This window comes from Cyprinus carpio, chromosome B24 (genome assembly GCF_018340385.1).
Source record: "Cyprinus carpio isolate SPL01 chromosome B24, ASM1834038v1, whole genome shotgun sequence".
NCBI lineage: Eukaryota > Metazoa > Chordata > Actinopteri > Cypriniformes > Cyprinidae > Cyprinus > Cyprinus carpio.
This window is the reverse complement of record NC_056620.1, coordinates 14627396-14644395: the sequence shown is the minus strand read 5'-3', so window position 1 is coordinate 14644395 and position 17000 is coordinate 14627396. Positions and strand designations below refer to the sequence as shown.

General features: G+C 35.4%; 1 protein-coding gene across 2 annotated transcripts in view; it reads left to right on the top strand.

The window, feature by feature from the left end:
- Positions 1 to 17000, top strand: part of ctnnd2a (catenin (cadherin-associated protein), delta 2a) — a 318097-nt gene that overhangs the window by 15335 nt on the left and 285762 nt on the right. Inside the window, exon 2 of one of the 2 annotated variants that reach the window (XM_042752176.1) lies at positions 7206 to 7339. In XM_042752176.1, coding sequence (XP_042608110.1) covers positions 7211 to 7339 — 129 coding nt within the window. In that variant the 5' untranslated portion in view covers positions 7206 to 7210. Of the gene's footprint in view, positions 1 to 7205; positions 7340 to 17000 lie in introns of those variants that run through there. The other variant, XM_042752179.1, reaches the window with a different exon arrangement.

The following is a 17000-nucleotide window of genomic DNA, read 5'->3' as shown; positions in this document are numbered from 1 at the left end:
TGCAACCCAAAAATCCTTTGCAAATCTATTCTGACAGGGTCAAATGCCATATGCCATGTTGAACAAAATGCATTATAAAATGAAATCCAACCCAGGCTACATTAATTCAGATTCACTTACAATGTGGATAAAACTGGTTTGTGCTGGTCACAATGTGTTTTGTGCACATTTATTGACTGCAGATAGCATTAACCTATTGAAATTCAATTTTGTACGATAAACAGATTTGATAAAGTGTTGGATAAAATGTAAAAATCTGGGTCCTGAAGCTACACCAGCTGAGAACCACGGATTGAAAATGAACCAACGTTTGCTTGTTGCTTGAAGGCTTGAATGAAGGAGCGAATGGGAGTAGAACAGAGGAGGATGAGAGGTGGGAGCGAGTATTTGAAAGTCCGGGTGAGTGTGCTGTGGGGGATTAGATGAGGAAAAAGAAAAGCAAAACTGGGTGGGTGTTGTGGAGAAACAGCTAGGGTGGGTTTATTGTGACAGCGGCCTGTCAATGATGGTTTTAGTGGAGACAGGCTGAGTTGTGCAGGCAAAATAAAGTGATGCGCCAGCGCACCTGGGCAGGGACCATGGGTATGGATGAGAGAGAAACTCTGTCTCTCCTGCCCCACTACTGGAGACGGGAGGAAGGAATAAAGTATCCTGGTGTCACTCTGTTATGGAGATGTTTCCCTCCAACGGGGTGAGCGTAGCCTAGCGTGACTGTTTGCACAGTGTGCATTGAAGCTTTGACTTGGCGGCTCAAGTGCGGACCTGGAGTTGTCTGACCAGCTGCCAGACTCCTCGAGTGCAAAGTTTGCTGACACGTTGCTTGATTGGACCAGAAAACGAAAAGGTATCAAAAGAGAAACATTACCTTAGCTGGAGTAAAGTCAAACAGTACAAAACAGGAAATTCAGGAGAGGAATAGTAGATGAGTATATCTGAAGAGCAGTATTTTTAAATGTCTTTTCTCATTTATGTAGTGTATTTTTAAGTAACTGTTCAAATGTTTGAAGTTGTTAAGATTTTTTTTTATCTCTATTTAAATACAGTAATAACAGTAATATTATAAAATATGTTTTTACAACTTAAAATTTTTGTTTTCTTTTTAATTATGTTTTTTGTATAATTTTTTTGTGGTGGAGATTATTTTTTTTCAGCAGCTGTTTTTCTAGTTTTTATTGTCACATGATCTTTCAAAAACCTTTGATCAATTGAATGCATTCTTGAAAAAAAAAAAGTTATGCTTTTTCATGCAACAAAAATCGTTATGACCCCAAACCAGTGTTTTTGTATACATAGTAAATTTCCTTTACATTTTTTATTCATTTGTTTATAAATATGTAATTTATCATTCAGCGTCATTAATGTGTGAAATTGAACATGTTGGAGAGGGATGATTCTGTTTTATTCTCAAACTGTACAGCTCTGCTGCCTAGTTTAGCTCATAGGCTGCTTTCTTATCTAAGCTGGAGGACTGAAATACCAGGCCTCACCAATGAGCTTGAGCAGCCGGCTCGGAAATAGACCACATGTCAGAGGAACAGCAATAACATGTCAGATGCCCTCGGCTAAAGATGCCTTGCAAAAAAAATACAGTGATAAAAAGCATTTTTATGTGACCACACTGCTTTGGTAAAGAGTGTTGACAGAGTGATCATTTTGCCTCTAGTTTGTCACACTTTTTCTCCTTTGGGTAATTGTAGCTATTCGCTGGGTGATGTGTGACTCTTTCTAGGATCTGCTCTCGCTGTTGGGATTGTTGTGGTTTGTTTATTTGTTGCATGCGGGCGCTTGGCTGGCTTCCTGCAGCATTAACACAGGGACGGAACTCACAAGCCGCGTGGGAAGGAGGGCAGTGTGGCTGCCAGACTTCCTGCCCGGAACCAATGCTGCGACATGCGCAATATGCAGGGAAATGACTGGGAGTAGGAGGAAGACAACGAGAGACAGAGAAAAACGGTGCAGATTTCCCCCGACACTTTCAGCCCACTCCTTTGGGTTTCCATGGCCAGGACGACTTTTCTGAGAGAAGCATGGAGACATCCATTGATTTTTGGGATGCTTTTCATGTCTCTTGAGCAATGAATTTAATATACTGTTCCTTTAAAGTCAACATGAAATCAAAATAGACTTTGGTTACTGTACTAATACATATTCTTATTGTGTTTAATCAGTGCATGTTATTCTAAAGACAAAGTTCCTCATCTTAGTCTCTTAGCTCGTTGCAGGGTTTTATTGATTGATTTAATATCCTGTGTCACTAAGACGTGCATAACATACAGCAGTAAAATCAGCTGGAGAAATAACCTTCATGTTCCCTCAGATAGATAGATAGATTCTTTCTTTCTTTCTTTCATGTATTATTTATTCATTATTTTGTTTGTTCGTTCTTTTCTTTCATACGAGCATAAGTATAATTGTTTGAATAAAGAGCCTTTATGTCCCCACATATTGTTAATTCATTCATTCATTCATTTATTCTTTTCTATTCTATTCTGTTCTGTTCTATTCTATTCTATTCTATTCTATTCTATTCTATTCTTTATCTTCGATAAAGTATTTTGCATGATTGCCCCTGGTTGGAAATGTTAATGTTGACTCTACCAAAACTTACACTATGATATAGTTGTAGCTTTTAATTCTAGAATAGGCAATAAAGAGTCTTCCCGATGGATATGTAATGTCACAGGTGGGCGTTGAGTTATTGTCTTGGGGGAGTGTCAATAATAAAGGTAGGCAGAGCATCATATTGACCTGTCATATTGAGAATATATGATATTTTGTTTTTTCTCTTGTCTCGCAGGACAGAAATGACAATAAACCAACGTTACTTAACTCCAGAAGACATATACCAGAAGCCTTGTCTCTCACATAAGCCCGCCGTCCATGTTCCAGCATTTTCTAGCTTTTTTCAGCCAGGTTGGGCCTTCAGACAGAGGATGGATAACAACTCCAAGGCTCAATCAGTTCCTATTCACTGGCCTGCCAAACTGTTCTCGGGTTAAGGCTGGAGCAACAGAGGCTTGTTTGCCAGTAAAAGCGCCAAGCGCTGATGAGACAGAGGCACATAGACAGTTACAACCTGGCAGCCTTATTTTAGCCAGGGTGACAACGGGTCTGTCTGCACCTTCTGTCAAATTTTCCAGCCCCTCTTCCTGTTTCTCAGTCTCATTTCCCCATTTTCTGTCTCTCCATGTGTGACTTTCTCTTTTGAGGCTCTCTTTTTTTGTGCTTGTCATGGTATAAAGCCACATCAGTTTCTAAAGTTTAACATTGTTTAACTAATCAGTCTTGATAGTCTTGTCAACCTTGTCTTTGTAGATTCACTTAAAGTTCTTTCCTTATTTCTCTCTCTCTCTCATATATACCCCATTAAACTGAAATTATGAGGTTGACGAGTGTGTTTTTAATAAATGGTCTCCGGTCTCTGGCTTTCCCTGAACATGGTTGGAGTTATTTGGGTGGTAGTGCTGATGGATGTATGTTGTCAGTCTGCATTCATAATGAGGCATCAAGCAGCTTGTTAGATGCAATCAGTAGCTGCGGCCCATGAACCTCATTCGATCTGCTGTCATGTAGCTTGTTGCATCATCTGAGACCCCTGTTGAGAGAGACGGTGGGAGATGATCGTTTTTAGAAGGGCTCGTTCACTGCTTCCATTTACAGATAAAGAACAGCCACTTAGCATCAAGTTAGCTCTTGGAACACTGACAACGTTTATGACCACTATCCCTTTTGTGTAGTCTAGTATACAGAAAGTTAACCATCTCTTTGTCTGACATGACTGTTGTCTTGGCAGGTTAGGTAATGATTAGCCTAGTAAAGTGCTAATTTTCTCTGCACATTCAAATAAGATGAAAGTATTTTAACAAAACATTTCTATTAAAAGTATAGAAAAACTGTGTGCTTGTGTGTGTAGCTCAATGAATGATTATTAGATCAGATCACTTTAAAGAAGCCACACCAAGCCTGTAAGTATTTCAATAGATCGTTTGTATCTTTTATCCTTGTGTTTACACTCAGAAATGACATTTTAGAGTGAGGTGTAATTGGATAAAGTGCGTTTTAGTGCTTAATGTATGAGAAGAGAGAACTGTTTACAGAATAAGGTCGACACAGGGCAATCCACTCCAGAGGCCCTCAGAGATATTTAACTGCACCATTTGCCCACTCACATACTGTACCCAGGGTCTAGAAGATGGTAACATTAACTTTACCAGGGCAAACCACAGTGAATGAAATGAGCTATATCATTGAAAAATGCGACAACACATTACCCAGCAGCACACATTTGTTTGCATAAAAAAACAGCTACAGGCATTAGGAGAAACTCTAGCTCAAAAGTACAGTACTTGTGTTAAAGCAATAGTTCATTCTGAAATGAATCATTTGCTCAGACTGATGTCCTTCCACACCCGAAAAAATTTTTGTTGACACAAAAGGAGATATTTTGAATCACTGTTTTACATAAAAATAAAATGAATGGAGCCTGCAACTTTTAAGATTCTAAAAAGACTCAAAATTACCATAAAATGTCTTAAAAGTGGTTCATATGTGTGGAATATTCTAAGTCATATGATAGCTTAATAATAACAAAATCCTCAACTTCAGTGAGTTGTTATGATTGAAACTGAATCAAATACATCACTGAGTCAAATTCAAGAACTAGATCAGACGGATTCTCTTACAGATCATTTAGATTTTAAAAATGGGATCAAATGATTCACTGCAGAAGATTGATTCGTTCTTGAATCAGATGTTTCTAGTTCTCCTGAAAGGTTCTATCAAGAGAGCTAGGTGGATATCAAGGAGCTTGATAGTCCCAAACCTTATTCATTGTCATTTATTATGGTAATTGATTATCATATCATATTTATATCATGCTGTATATCTTAAATACATAAATCACTTTTTAAATGGACCGTTTCCTAAATGTACTGTTTATTAACATCACATATTTATATATTAATACATTTATACTAACGTATTAATAAAAAATTTACTTGGATAAAAAGATAAATAATGTTTTAAAGTGTAGTTAAGTACAACAATAAAATAGTAAATATAAAAAGAACAAAAAACATTTGTCAATCAAGTTTAAAAAAATCACACACACACACCAAGAAATATATCTTCATTAAAACTGGAGTTTTGAGTGTATTTGGAGAGCAATTGTAGATTGGTTGAGAGTGAGTAAATGATATCCAAATTATAGTTGAATAGTTTGCAACAACTTTGGAAAGAATGTTCAGGAAAGGTTCTTTCAAACTTATGAGCAAACATTCTTCAAGGAATGTTAATAGAACTTCTTGTTTGTTCAAAGTTATTTTTAAACATTTCTACTTACTCATTTTAGACATTCCCATAATGTTTTCTAAATTATACAATGGAATGTTCCTTCAATGTTTTCTCTAATGTTCAAATAACCAACATTCCAAAATAAAGTTTTCATTGTGTTACTTCATGGGAACATTAACTATGTTAGCACATTATAGTTAGGATGGATTATACATTACATTTCCCTTTCAGATCTGAGTGTAGCACCTGCAACACATCTCAGCATATTGTATCGGTCAAGTGGTTGCTTTTGCCTGAACTTATGACTTATTTCTACAAGTCTTTTATTCCTGTAAGTGCATTGAAGAGGCTTTTAGGTGAATTATGTGAGCATGTGTGAAGGCAAGAGTGGAGGAAGGTAAACAAATGTGGAAATGGTGGTTTAAGGAGGCATAATCTGATTTCCAGAACGTCGGGCGGAGGCACGCTGTTGTGTTAGATGAGGCTAGTCATCTTTATTAACAAGGGAACAAAGTTGGCAGGCTAAGCCGCAGCCGCCACCGAGTGTGACAAAATATCCAGAGATTGTCCTGCATAACCATTTATCTTGATCTGAGTCCAGCTAATGCCCTGCTCAGTTATTATTTGGAATCTCTTTCTAATCAATACAGATTCTTCATAGGTTGCATCAATCATGCGTTTGCACATCCTGACATCTGCTCATTTGCTACTATAAATAGACCGTGGAGGTTTATGAGATAACTGAGGCATTAGACTAGACTGAAAAAGTCTGACTAGCTACTTTTGGTGATTTCACTGTTATAAATCTAAAATGTGTTGATTTCTTGTCATATCCAACGAAGTCAGATAGGTGCAAACTCTCAATATTCATAAACCCTCATACCTGGTTGACTCATGATCAAAAGAATGTATATTTATAATTTTTTAATTAAAAACGAAAATTTGCTGGAAATTAACTCACCCTCATGCCATCCAAGATGGATGAGTAGAGGAGTTTGTTTCTACATCAAAACAGATTTGGAGAAATTCAGCATTACTTGTTCACTAATGGATATTTTGTAGTGAATGGGTGCCGTCAGAATGAGAATCCAAACAACTGATAAAAACATCACAATAATCCACACAACACCAATCCAACAGCGTGTTTGCAAGAAACAAATCCATTGTTAAGGCATTTTATCTTTAAACCATAATTTCTGGCCATAATCCATAGTAACCCTTCTTCTAGTGAAAAAGTTCAGCCCCTGTTGTCCTCTCACATCACAATCCACAGATATATTTGTTTAGAATTGATTGGACACTTTTTGCTTGTAAAAGGTGCTTGATCTGTACATATTTCATATTTTATTCAGACAAAATGAGCAATATTATGGATAGAGGACTTGGAAGTAATGGTTTGAAGTTAAAATGCTGGATTTGTTTATTACAAAGCAGCTTTTTACTTAACATAATGTTAGCTGATTGACTGGAGTCATGAGGATTACTTATGTGTTTTTATTAGCGGTTTGAACTCTCATTCTGACGGCACCCATTCACTGTAAAGGATTCATTTGCGAGTAGATTATGTAATCCCAATTTAATCCAAATCTTTTCAGATGTGGAAACCAGTTAAGATACATCTTAGATAGCTTGAGTGTAAATACAATTTAATCAAATTTTCATGTTTGGGTGAACTATTCCTTTAAGTAATTATCAAGCATGTAATGTGTTAAAATAACAACACATACTGTAATAAAACATTACATGCAAGGTTTAGGCCGTCGGTTGAATTTGAGAACCAGATCATTACACATGTTTTCTTGCATTCTCTCAAATATCATTCAGTGATCACAGTAAGTCTAAATCCTTTTGATGATCCTGTGTTAAAGTCTAATGATGAAGAGTTGCTGATAAATGTGTTTTGTCGTCTCCAGAAGTCATGCCAGTTCCAGAACAGCCTGCTGAAGTAGAGAACGCCACCATGCTCAGCCCAGTACTGAATGCTTCTAATGGCGACGGATCTGAGACTGAGACCACCTCTGCCATTTTGGCCTCTGTGAAAGAGCAGGTAGGACTTTTAATGTCCACTGTACAACTTCATTCACATCTTAGGCACAAAGCCAGAACCTTTCAGTGGAAAAGATGAACTCGTTTGCAGTTCTGTCCGTGACTTATCAGGAGACAGCGGTTATCTGTTCACATTTCTCATATTAACTCTAGTGCCGGACTTTTTCTGTACAATTTCTGGGAGACGAAGATTAAAAGGAGGAATGGTAAATGCAAGAAAGGCCATTTTGTACGACACTGAGTGCTTATCAAATGGCAACTGGGTGGAATTAACTATATAGTTAACATTATGAAAGATTTAACAGATAATAGAATTTAACAGGATGTAAAAATATCAATGTAAAGACTTGGAGTACATTTTTATCTAATAACCCCCCCCCCCCCCATACTACTGGGTTTTTTTTTTAAACATTTTTGAAAGAAGTCTCTTATGCTCACCAAGCCTGCATTTGTTTGATCAAAAATACAGTAAAAACAGTAATATTGTGAAATATTATTACAATATAAAGTGATTCTTTTGTATTTTGATGTATTTTTAAACAATTTATTTCTCTGATGGCAAAGCTGAATTTTCAGCCATCATTACTTGAGTAACTCAAGAAATATTTCTTATAATTATCAATGTTGAAAACAATTGGAACTGCTTAATATTTTTGTGGAAAGCATGATACTTTGATGAATGAAATTTTAAAAGAACATTTTTCTTCAAATAGAAAGGTTTTATAACATTATAAAGGCCAGTTTAACTAAACACGGCAAATTAGCGCCATTCCAAAATGGCGCAGATGGGCATGGAAAATTCTACATCTCATTAATGACCAATGCAATCTAACAAGCGTCGCGTAAATTAGCATATTTGGAAAATGTGTTCTTTTGGCATTCCAAATAAATTAATACCTGTGGAAAAAAACCCTCTCCCTTCTACCACGCGCTCTCTGTTCTATGCAGTGCTTCCTCCTAGCAGCAACAAATGCAGCCATTTCAAGTGCAAAATAGTTTGAGACATGCTTTTTTGGGCATTAAATAATGGCACAAATACCAGTAATTTGACAAACACAAACATTAGTAAATCGTGTTGCGTGATTCATTTTAATACCCTCCTCCCATAAATTTTTCATCCGAAAGGGAAACTCTTATAAATGCAAATTCAATAAGGTCAGGCACAAAAATAACTGTGTCCATGTCTTTTCAGCGCTGATTCTTTGCTGCACGTCTTTAGTAAATCATGACAATACTATTTTAACGCCAAGAGACTGTTTGCGCCTGCGCAAGCTGTTAGTAAATCTGGCCCTATATGTCTTTACTGTTCATTTTAATCAAATAATGTGTGAAAAAAAATATCACCTCAACAGTAGTATGTGAGATGTATATAAATTCAAAATAATAAAACGATATATATGAAATACAATTTTTCATATTCTAGTTTGGAGAGGCCGGAGGGTTATTGAGTTAAAGCTCAGGTGTGACATTATTAGACCATTTAAAAATCAGGTACTAAAAGGTGGAGAGAAAATCTGAAATATTTAAAAGGACATTACAGTAGTCGTGAGAAGTAAGCTGGAGGAAAATGACTGTGTGAAGATGACTGAGAAAATGTTCCTGAGGACAAAATCCATAGCCTCCGCAATGAATGCAAATTGAGAGACGGAGGGGGAAATCAGGAAAATGCCATAAAGTCAGAGCCTGCGGAACTGTTACACCTTGGGAATCTGTCTTGGTAATGATTTAATTGACACTACAGTATGCAACATATAATAGCGTGTAATTTGTATTTGATTACATTCTTCATGTTTGCCAAATCCCAGCTCAGCAGTAAAAGGCCACCTGTGTTTTACCTGATGATGGATTTAGTTCAGGCAGCCATTCCCTTCCCACCTGGAACGGCCTGGAAGACTGTGCAGGTGGCACTCCGGGCCAATCCATCACAAAAATTAGCCATTACTTTTATTCATACACAACGGGTTCTCGCGTCGTACAGACGGCTGGCTCATCACAGCCTCAAAATGTTGATGGCTTCATGTGCTGCTTTAATAAAAGCTACATTAAAATCAGAGATGCTGATGCAGGGTTTCACCGAGCAGAAATGAGTATCTGTACGATGCAGTGCTGGGGTTTTCATGGTAGATTTGATTAATAAACCGGTATATGTCTGTGAGACACTCACTGTGAGGAGGCTGGTTAAATCAATGCTAGTAATGTTTGGAGACTCCCATTCCTCTCTCTGAAGCCCCGTCTAGCTATGCTTGTAAAACATCCTTGCACAATTTAAAGGTATTGGTTTTGGTTCTTAATGTTGAGTAGTTGACGTTTTAAAAGTCTGGTATATGAAATAATAGTAAGAAAATGTCAGAAAAATACATTTTATAGAGTCCTGCTTCGCAAAAATTAATGCTAGCAAACATTACCAGCAGTATTTTGTGCTTAGTGCCATTTCTGCACCTTTTGTGGCATAAAATTTTCTTAAAAAATAGTATAAATTAGATAATGTTCTCCTGTAATCTCTGTAGACTAACTCCCATATTATTTTGTCATGAATTAATTCACAACAGAAATACTTTCAGCGACTTCTAACCTCACCAGAGAAAAGAACTTGAAATAATACAGTACTCTCCGCTAAAACGGCATAGTACTGTACTGTGAAATCAAACCCACTTGCATTTTTTTTTCTCAAGAAGAAAAGGCACAATTTATTCATTTCGAGTTTTCCAGTGAAAATATTGTTCTGTTCTGATTACACAAGCAATTAAGGCATTATATTTGCAGCCTTGAGATTTTATTGTGAGGATCTGAGGGTTATTTCTTTGCAATTTCAGACAAGCCCGGGCTGTGTGCAAGCCTTATTATGCCAACTCCTTTCATACATCCAACACATGTTTGGCCTTCACATATCAGTGGGCTGGTCCCTGTGTAATAAAGCCTTTCATGTTGAATGCTCTGATTAGAAATAAAAAAGAAGGATATCAGAAGTGTGCTTTATTAAAGGCGCTATTAGGTTGCGCACTGTTAGATGTACCTGTTGCCAGACATTTAAAAGAAAGCTGCTGTACTAAAGTGAACACTGAAATCTTGACACTGGTCACTGTAGGTTTGTAAACTTTTGAATCCAACTTTTAATGAGCCCCCAAATAAAATGATGCTGCCCTTGTATATGTGTGTATATGTAATACATTTAGTATTTTTCCTAAATATTGGTAATAAAAAAACATAATTGTGAATAATCTAAAAAGATTGTTCTGACAAGTCTTTATTTATGTTTCATTTCATTCTACTTATTGATATCTAATGTATATTATAATTCTTCTTCTTAATATTGTTGTTGTTAAATTGTTTTATTACTAAATGATTGATTATTATTATTATTATTATTATTATTATTAATAATAATAATAATAATACTCCACTAATATTAATATTCATGTTGTTGTTATTTAATGGTTTTATTCATTTGATGAAAATATTTATATATTAATATTCATATTATATTAGAAATCAATATAATAATAAAAATATTTTGTCTTGTTGTTGTTAAATTATTTTATTACTAAATATTATTATATGATTAATTTATTAATGAATTGTTTTATTAAAATTGATAATAATCTACTAATATTAATATTCATGTTGTTGTTGTGGTTTAATGGTTTTATTCATATAATTAAAATATTTATTTATGAATATTTTTATTGTTTTAGAAAACAACAACAGCAATAATAATAATAATAATAATTTTACTCAACTTTCTGTATATTATTATATTAATATTTGTGTTAATAGTGCTATTATTATTACTTTACTATATTACTAAATATTATTATTGCTTTAATCATTGTTTAATTGTTGTCTTCAAAATATTGAAACATTTATGTATTAATATTTCCATTAGATTGTTATATAATATAATATATTATTATATTAATGTTATTGTGTTTGTAATAGCAATGTTGATAATAATAATAAAAATAATAATAATAATAATAATACACTAATATTAATGTTATTTTTACACAATTCCCTGTATGTTATAATATTAATATTTGTATTAATAGTTCTATTATTATATTGCTTTATTAGGCAAGGCAATGCGAGTTTATTGATAGAGCACATTTCATACACAATGTTAATTCAAAGTGCTTTACATAAAAGGAATTAAAATAATCATAAAAAAAAATCACAAAAATGAAACAAGGAAATTAAAAACTTTTAAAATGATCTCAAATTGATTTTAAAATGAAATAAAACAGTTAAGATTATACATAAAATGCAGTGCAATCAAACAACAAGCACTACTCTACACTGCTCAAAACTCGCGTTTGAATCATCAGTGGCAAATCCTTTAAATATGTAAACGTACTCACAGACTGTGAGTCAGAACAGCCGGCATTGTAGTCTACTATCCCATGATCAGGAAACAGTCCTCCATAAAGTGTGCTGCACACATCTGAATATTTGGATTAAACTGTACTGGAACATTGTTGTAAATACAACTTAACCACTGATTTCTAGTTGTGTCCTCTTTTGGAAGGCCAAACAAAGTACTTTCGCTTTCATAACAAAACACACAGCATCTTCACAACATGGCAGCAGCAACAATACCACAGTGAGAATCAAAGTTATGCTTTTTTTCTTTGCGTTTACATTTGGGCGGTATTATGCAAATTAGAGGTCGACCGATAGTGGATTAAGCCGATACCGATAGTTAAGTTGGACCACACTGGCCGATACCGATTAATTAACCGATAGTTTTTAAAATGCATACTGAACAAAAACTAAAATAGTACTTTATTAAAAAAAAAAACAGTACTGAATCATACTACTACTGGTAGTAGTAATAATAATAAAAGTAATAATAATGGTAATGGTAAATCTTGAAATTAACACAAAATCTGTTTTATTTTTTCCTAAATTCCGTTTTTTTTCTTCCAAATTCTGTTATTCCGTTTGAATTTTTCTGGATTTAGTTTTTTTCCATTTTAATTTTTCTCCACTCCATTTTAATAGTTAAAGTTTATTAAATGAAAAAGCAAGTCTAATTAATTAAAACCATGAAACTTACAGATTTTCACATCAATTTAATAAAAGTTTAACAAAAATTACGTTTAGGGGCCTATGAAGTGTTTTATTTTTTCTCACCATATTTTTTTATTGTTGCCAAATTCTGTGTTTTAGCATGTCTAATTATATGAATGCATAAAACAATTTATTTATTTTATTTTTCTTAAAGAAGCCTTATGATTTTTTTTTTCGTCAAAAATTTTGTGTATTTAATTTTTATTGTTATCAAATCAAGGCATGAAACATTAATTTCATTTATCTTTTAATTACTGAAAATTAAGCAAACTTTTTTGGCAAACAAAGGGGATTTACTATTAAAATTAAAACGTGGAAGAAATGTTGTGTGATTATTCCTTAAAAAATTATGTTTGTTTCATTTTAGTAGTAGTAGTAGTAGTAGTAGTAGGCTATGTACATTCTACTGAAAAATAGACCAGACTTTTATTTGCCATGAATACCTTTACAGTTCTGTGTATGTGATATGAGGCTAGTTTTACTCATATCAAACCGTCAGAAGCTCATGAAAGCTCTCTCAGAGCAGTTTTGGAGATGTTGTTCATGTGTTTATGTCCTCATTTAGAGAGACGACAGAAGCTGAAATCACCGTGAGCATCACACGCGCTTTAGTATAAATGAAACCTTGCATTTGCGCCATTCATTAGAGTCACGCAGAACATGCAGGATTCATATTTAAATCAACTTTTAAGGCTTAATAGTTACAGATACTACTCCATATCGCAATTTGATTTAAGTGTAATGACCTACTTTTGATTAATTCATTCAAAATTTGTCCAATTCCGTGACATTCTGCGTTAAATGACCTATTTTTTTTTTATTAATTGATTATTTTTGTGTTTTCCACATCACGGAAATCATAGGGCCCTACAATTATACCAGCACAATGTATGCTCTCACACTTTAACTGCATCTATTCTTGAACATTTAATGATTCTCTAATCAAAATAAAAGAGCAGCGCTGAGTCTAGGAGAACTCACCGGTAGCACACACACTCCGGACGCGACGCGTTCAACTCGAGCAGCGGTCTAAAACAGTTTATTTATTTACCAAATGGACACAAGTTTACTTCAAGAATGAACAATGAGGCATAGATAAGTTTGAAGTTCAGTGTTTAAAAAAACGGAGCAAACGGAAAGAGTGATCTATATTATAGCTCTATAAATGAAGCATACAGACTTTATTAGAGCCACAGAAAGACAAATGTTTAGATGAAAATACTTAATATACAATTCATTATGTACATTAACAACGATTCGGGGCGAATATAATGTAATTTTATGAAAAACTATTTGAATGGCACTCTGTGGCGCGGCAGGATTTTCTGTCAGCTGCATTTAAATCCGGGTCTGAAGTTTCTCGCTCTGTTCAGCATGCATCATCATGTGTCTAAACAAATAGCACATGCTGTCAGTGATTTCAACCACTAGAGGCCGCTCTTACCATGTATAATGAAAACAGACCCTTCTCAGCCGCTCCAGCAATGGACGCAACCTGGAAAACTATCGGCATGGATTTTTGCCGATAACCGATTGTTCCAGCAATCAACTATCGGTGCCGATTAATCAGCAAAACGGATACATCGGTCGACTTTTAATGCAAATCTTCCCACATTGTGACGTAGACGTGGAGGCGTGTTTAAATGAGCCGTTTTAGGAGGGTGTGGACGAGTCTTAACTTTTATAAAGAATATCTCTCTTTGGGTTTGAGACTTTAGTCTTTGCTACTTAGGGATCTTATCTATTCACGAACAGCTAGTAAAACTCCAAAGAGAAAGGAAAACTTGAAATTACATCATATGACCCTTTTAAACAGTTGTTTATGGCCCCAGAAAAGATTGAAGTTGTCGATGAAATTTGTTGATTATTACTAAATATTATTTAACAATGTATTCATTTAATATATTATTGTATTATTACTGCTACTAATAAAATATCAATAATATTGAACGTTTTATTTTAGTTAAATTATATGTAGTTTCAACAACTTTACCATTGCAGGACCCCCTTGTGGCCCCCAGTGTGGAAACCCATGGACTAAGATATTTTTATAATTTTGATACGGACTACAGGGTTTTTCCACATATCCTACATCATTTCCCAAGTTCACATACTGATGCTATTTATGTCTTTGCATAACTTGCTGAATGTGAATCATAGATGCACCTGGAAATCCCTTTATGGCGGATGTAAACAGCTGATGAGATCTTAGGCACACATTGCTGTTATGACCTCCATCCGCTCGTCCTATCTAAATCCCCAACCAGCACACCCTGAATAGCTCTCGACCACCTCCTGCCCGTCCTGCCACTCATGCACATCGTGCAGGGGACTGTGGGATTACACCCGAGAGCAATCACCATAACAGCACCATCATTGTAATCACCATCCTCATCACCGCACCCATCAAAATGGAAATGCACTTCAGCAGCGGATCGCTGATTCGGTGTGTTCTTGAGTAAACCCTGTTATGCATTCTAGTACAGCACATCATCCATATAGGCCCCGCAAAAAAAAGACATGGCTCGGTGGCTTCTGTTATCCGTATCACGTGTGACTTGATGTCAGCGCTGCCTGGGAGTTTCGCAAGATCTGTATTGAGTCTAGTGAGATGGAGAAGGAGGCCTCATAAATATGTATGTCATGCAAATGACCATCCGTCTTGTGTGTTTTCTTTGAAGTGATGTGTGTGATCTCAACAGGAGGCGGCAGTTGTGTGTCCCAATCAAGTTGGCAGTGTTAGGCGATCTTATAAATGAAGTGATCTTATTTTGGACGCGATGGCTCGCTCAAAGAGATTGATTGGGAAGGGACCGCATCTACCAAATTGAGCCGGTGTAAGTGGATGCGCGGGACAGGTCTCAGTGAGTAAGCCGATATGAAAGGCAAGCTTTTATTTTGATATTAGACGGCACGGCACATAGAGTTTCTGTGACCAGTGCGTTTGTTTCACACGAGACTGCTGTGGATCGTATTACAGAGAAGAAACAGGCAAAGAATAGAGGTGATTAATATATACAAATCAACACTTGTTACTCACAAACATGGTTTTTGGTTGTATGGTATAGGAACTAAACGGCGTTCCTGACTAAAATCGTTACCAGTTCCAAAAAGCAGGTATACTTCCTGCTTATAGGAGTGGTTATGGGAACTATGAAAATGTTCCTTTGGTTCGAAAGCTTTCTGATATCTGTGCTTTAAAATCAGCATGAAATAGTTTTCGCAACCTATTTTTTGGTGCGTTTCTGAGTGAAACGTTGTGTAAAATAAGATTAAAAGGTACATTTGATTAGAGAATTGATTGTTTTGTGGATCTGAATATGAGCTGTTCCTCTCATGGCCACCATTGACAGCCACTCTTGAGGAGGCTTTTTGATGAGGACATGGAGATTAAATGTCAAGATCAACATCAAGAGAATGAAGATGAATACTTTCTTAAGGTGCTTATAGGCATCCAGCACTAACCTAAAAAAGACATTGATTTTCACTGAGGAACGTTTTAGTTGGAAGCTTCAACCGTTCTGACTGTCCTTGTGTTTTACTGAATAGTGCATTGTTGATACTCAAGGGTTTATGTTAAAAGGCAATTGGACTTGGAACCAGTAAAGAGGGAGGCAGGAAGCCAGTAAAACTTACTTCAGTCAATTCAGAGAGTATTTTCCACAGATAAATCTAAATGTCATTAAATCTAAATCTGGAAATTATTCAGGATTTCACCATGTGATTGTTGAATTGAGGTTCAGTAAGAGATTAACTTTGATCCCATCTCCACAAGTAACAGCCATTTTTCATTTCATAAGCATTCATTTTATAAGCATATTGCTTCAACTACACACACACACACACACACAAAAATGTGCATTTACAAATTTAGGCTAATAATTAAAATAATTATTCTTTCTGTCTTCTCACATTTATTTTATTTTATTTAATTTTTCTGAGCATTCATATAGCTTCCACAGTGCAATAGTTGTTGTGTATTGACCTAATACAAACTTCACAAAATGGATTACTGATGGATGGATGGTTTACTGATACAAGATCTACAGTATCAGAGCAATATTGTGAAAAAAAGAATGACAATATTATTCCAAGAATACAGCTGTAATAAAAAACAGATACATTTCAGATGATTCGATGAATGGAAGAGAAAATTGTGTTTTTCAGTGTCATTTTTTAAACTTTTTCTGAGCTACTTGTCAACTTGTAATATCCAAAGTTTCTTTAAAAAAAAAAAAAATAATAATAATAATTGTCATGTAGAAACAAGATATGAATGTTTCACAGTGGCCATTGCATTGCACCTAGCACCACAGCATCTCAGAACATTTAAGTGTTATATGAAAATCAAGAATGAAACGCTGTTTGGTAAACAGGGTGTAACACACAGACTGCGTCATACCGGTCTCTTTTGCCTCAGATACACATGCTGTCACTGCTCCAATATCACAGATACCCTCTCTGTCCCTCCCCGAAATGTTTGGGCCATAGAATAAAGGGAGAGCATAAGCGAGAGAGTACGAGCGCTTGTGCAGCAAAGAGAAATGAATATGTCACACATGGAGCAGACACGTGTGCAGTAGGAGGCCTCGGGG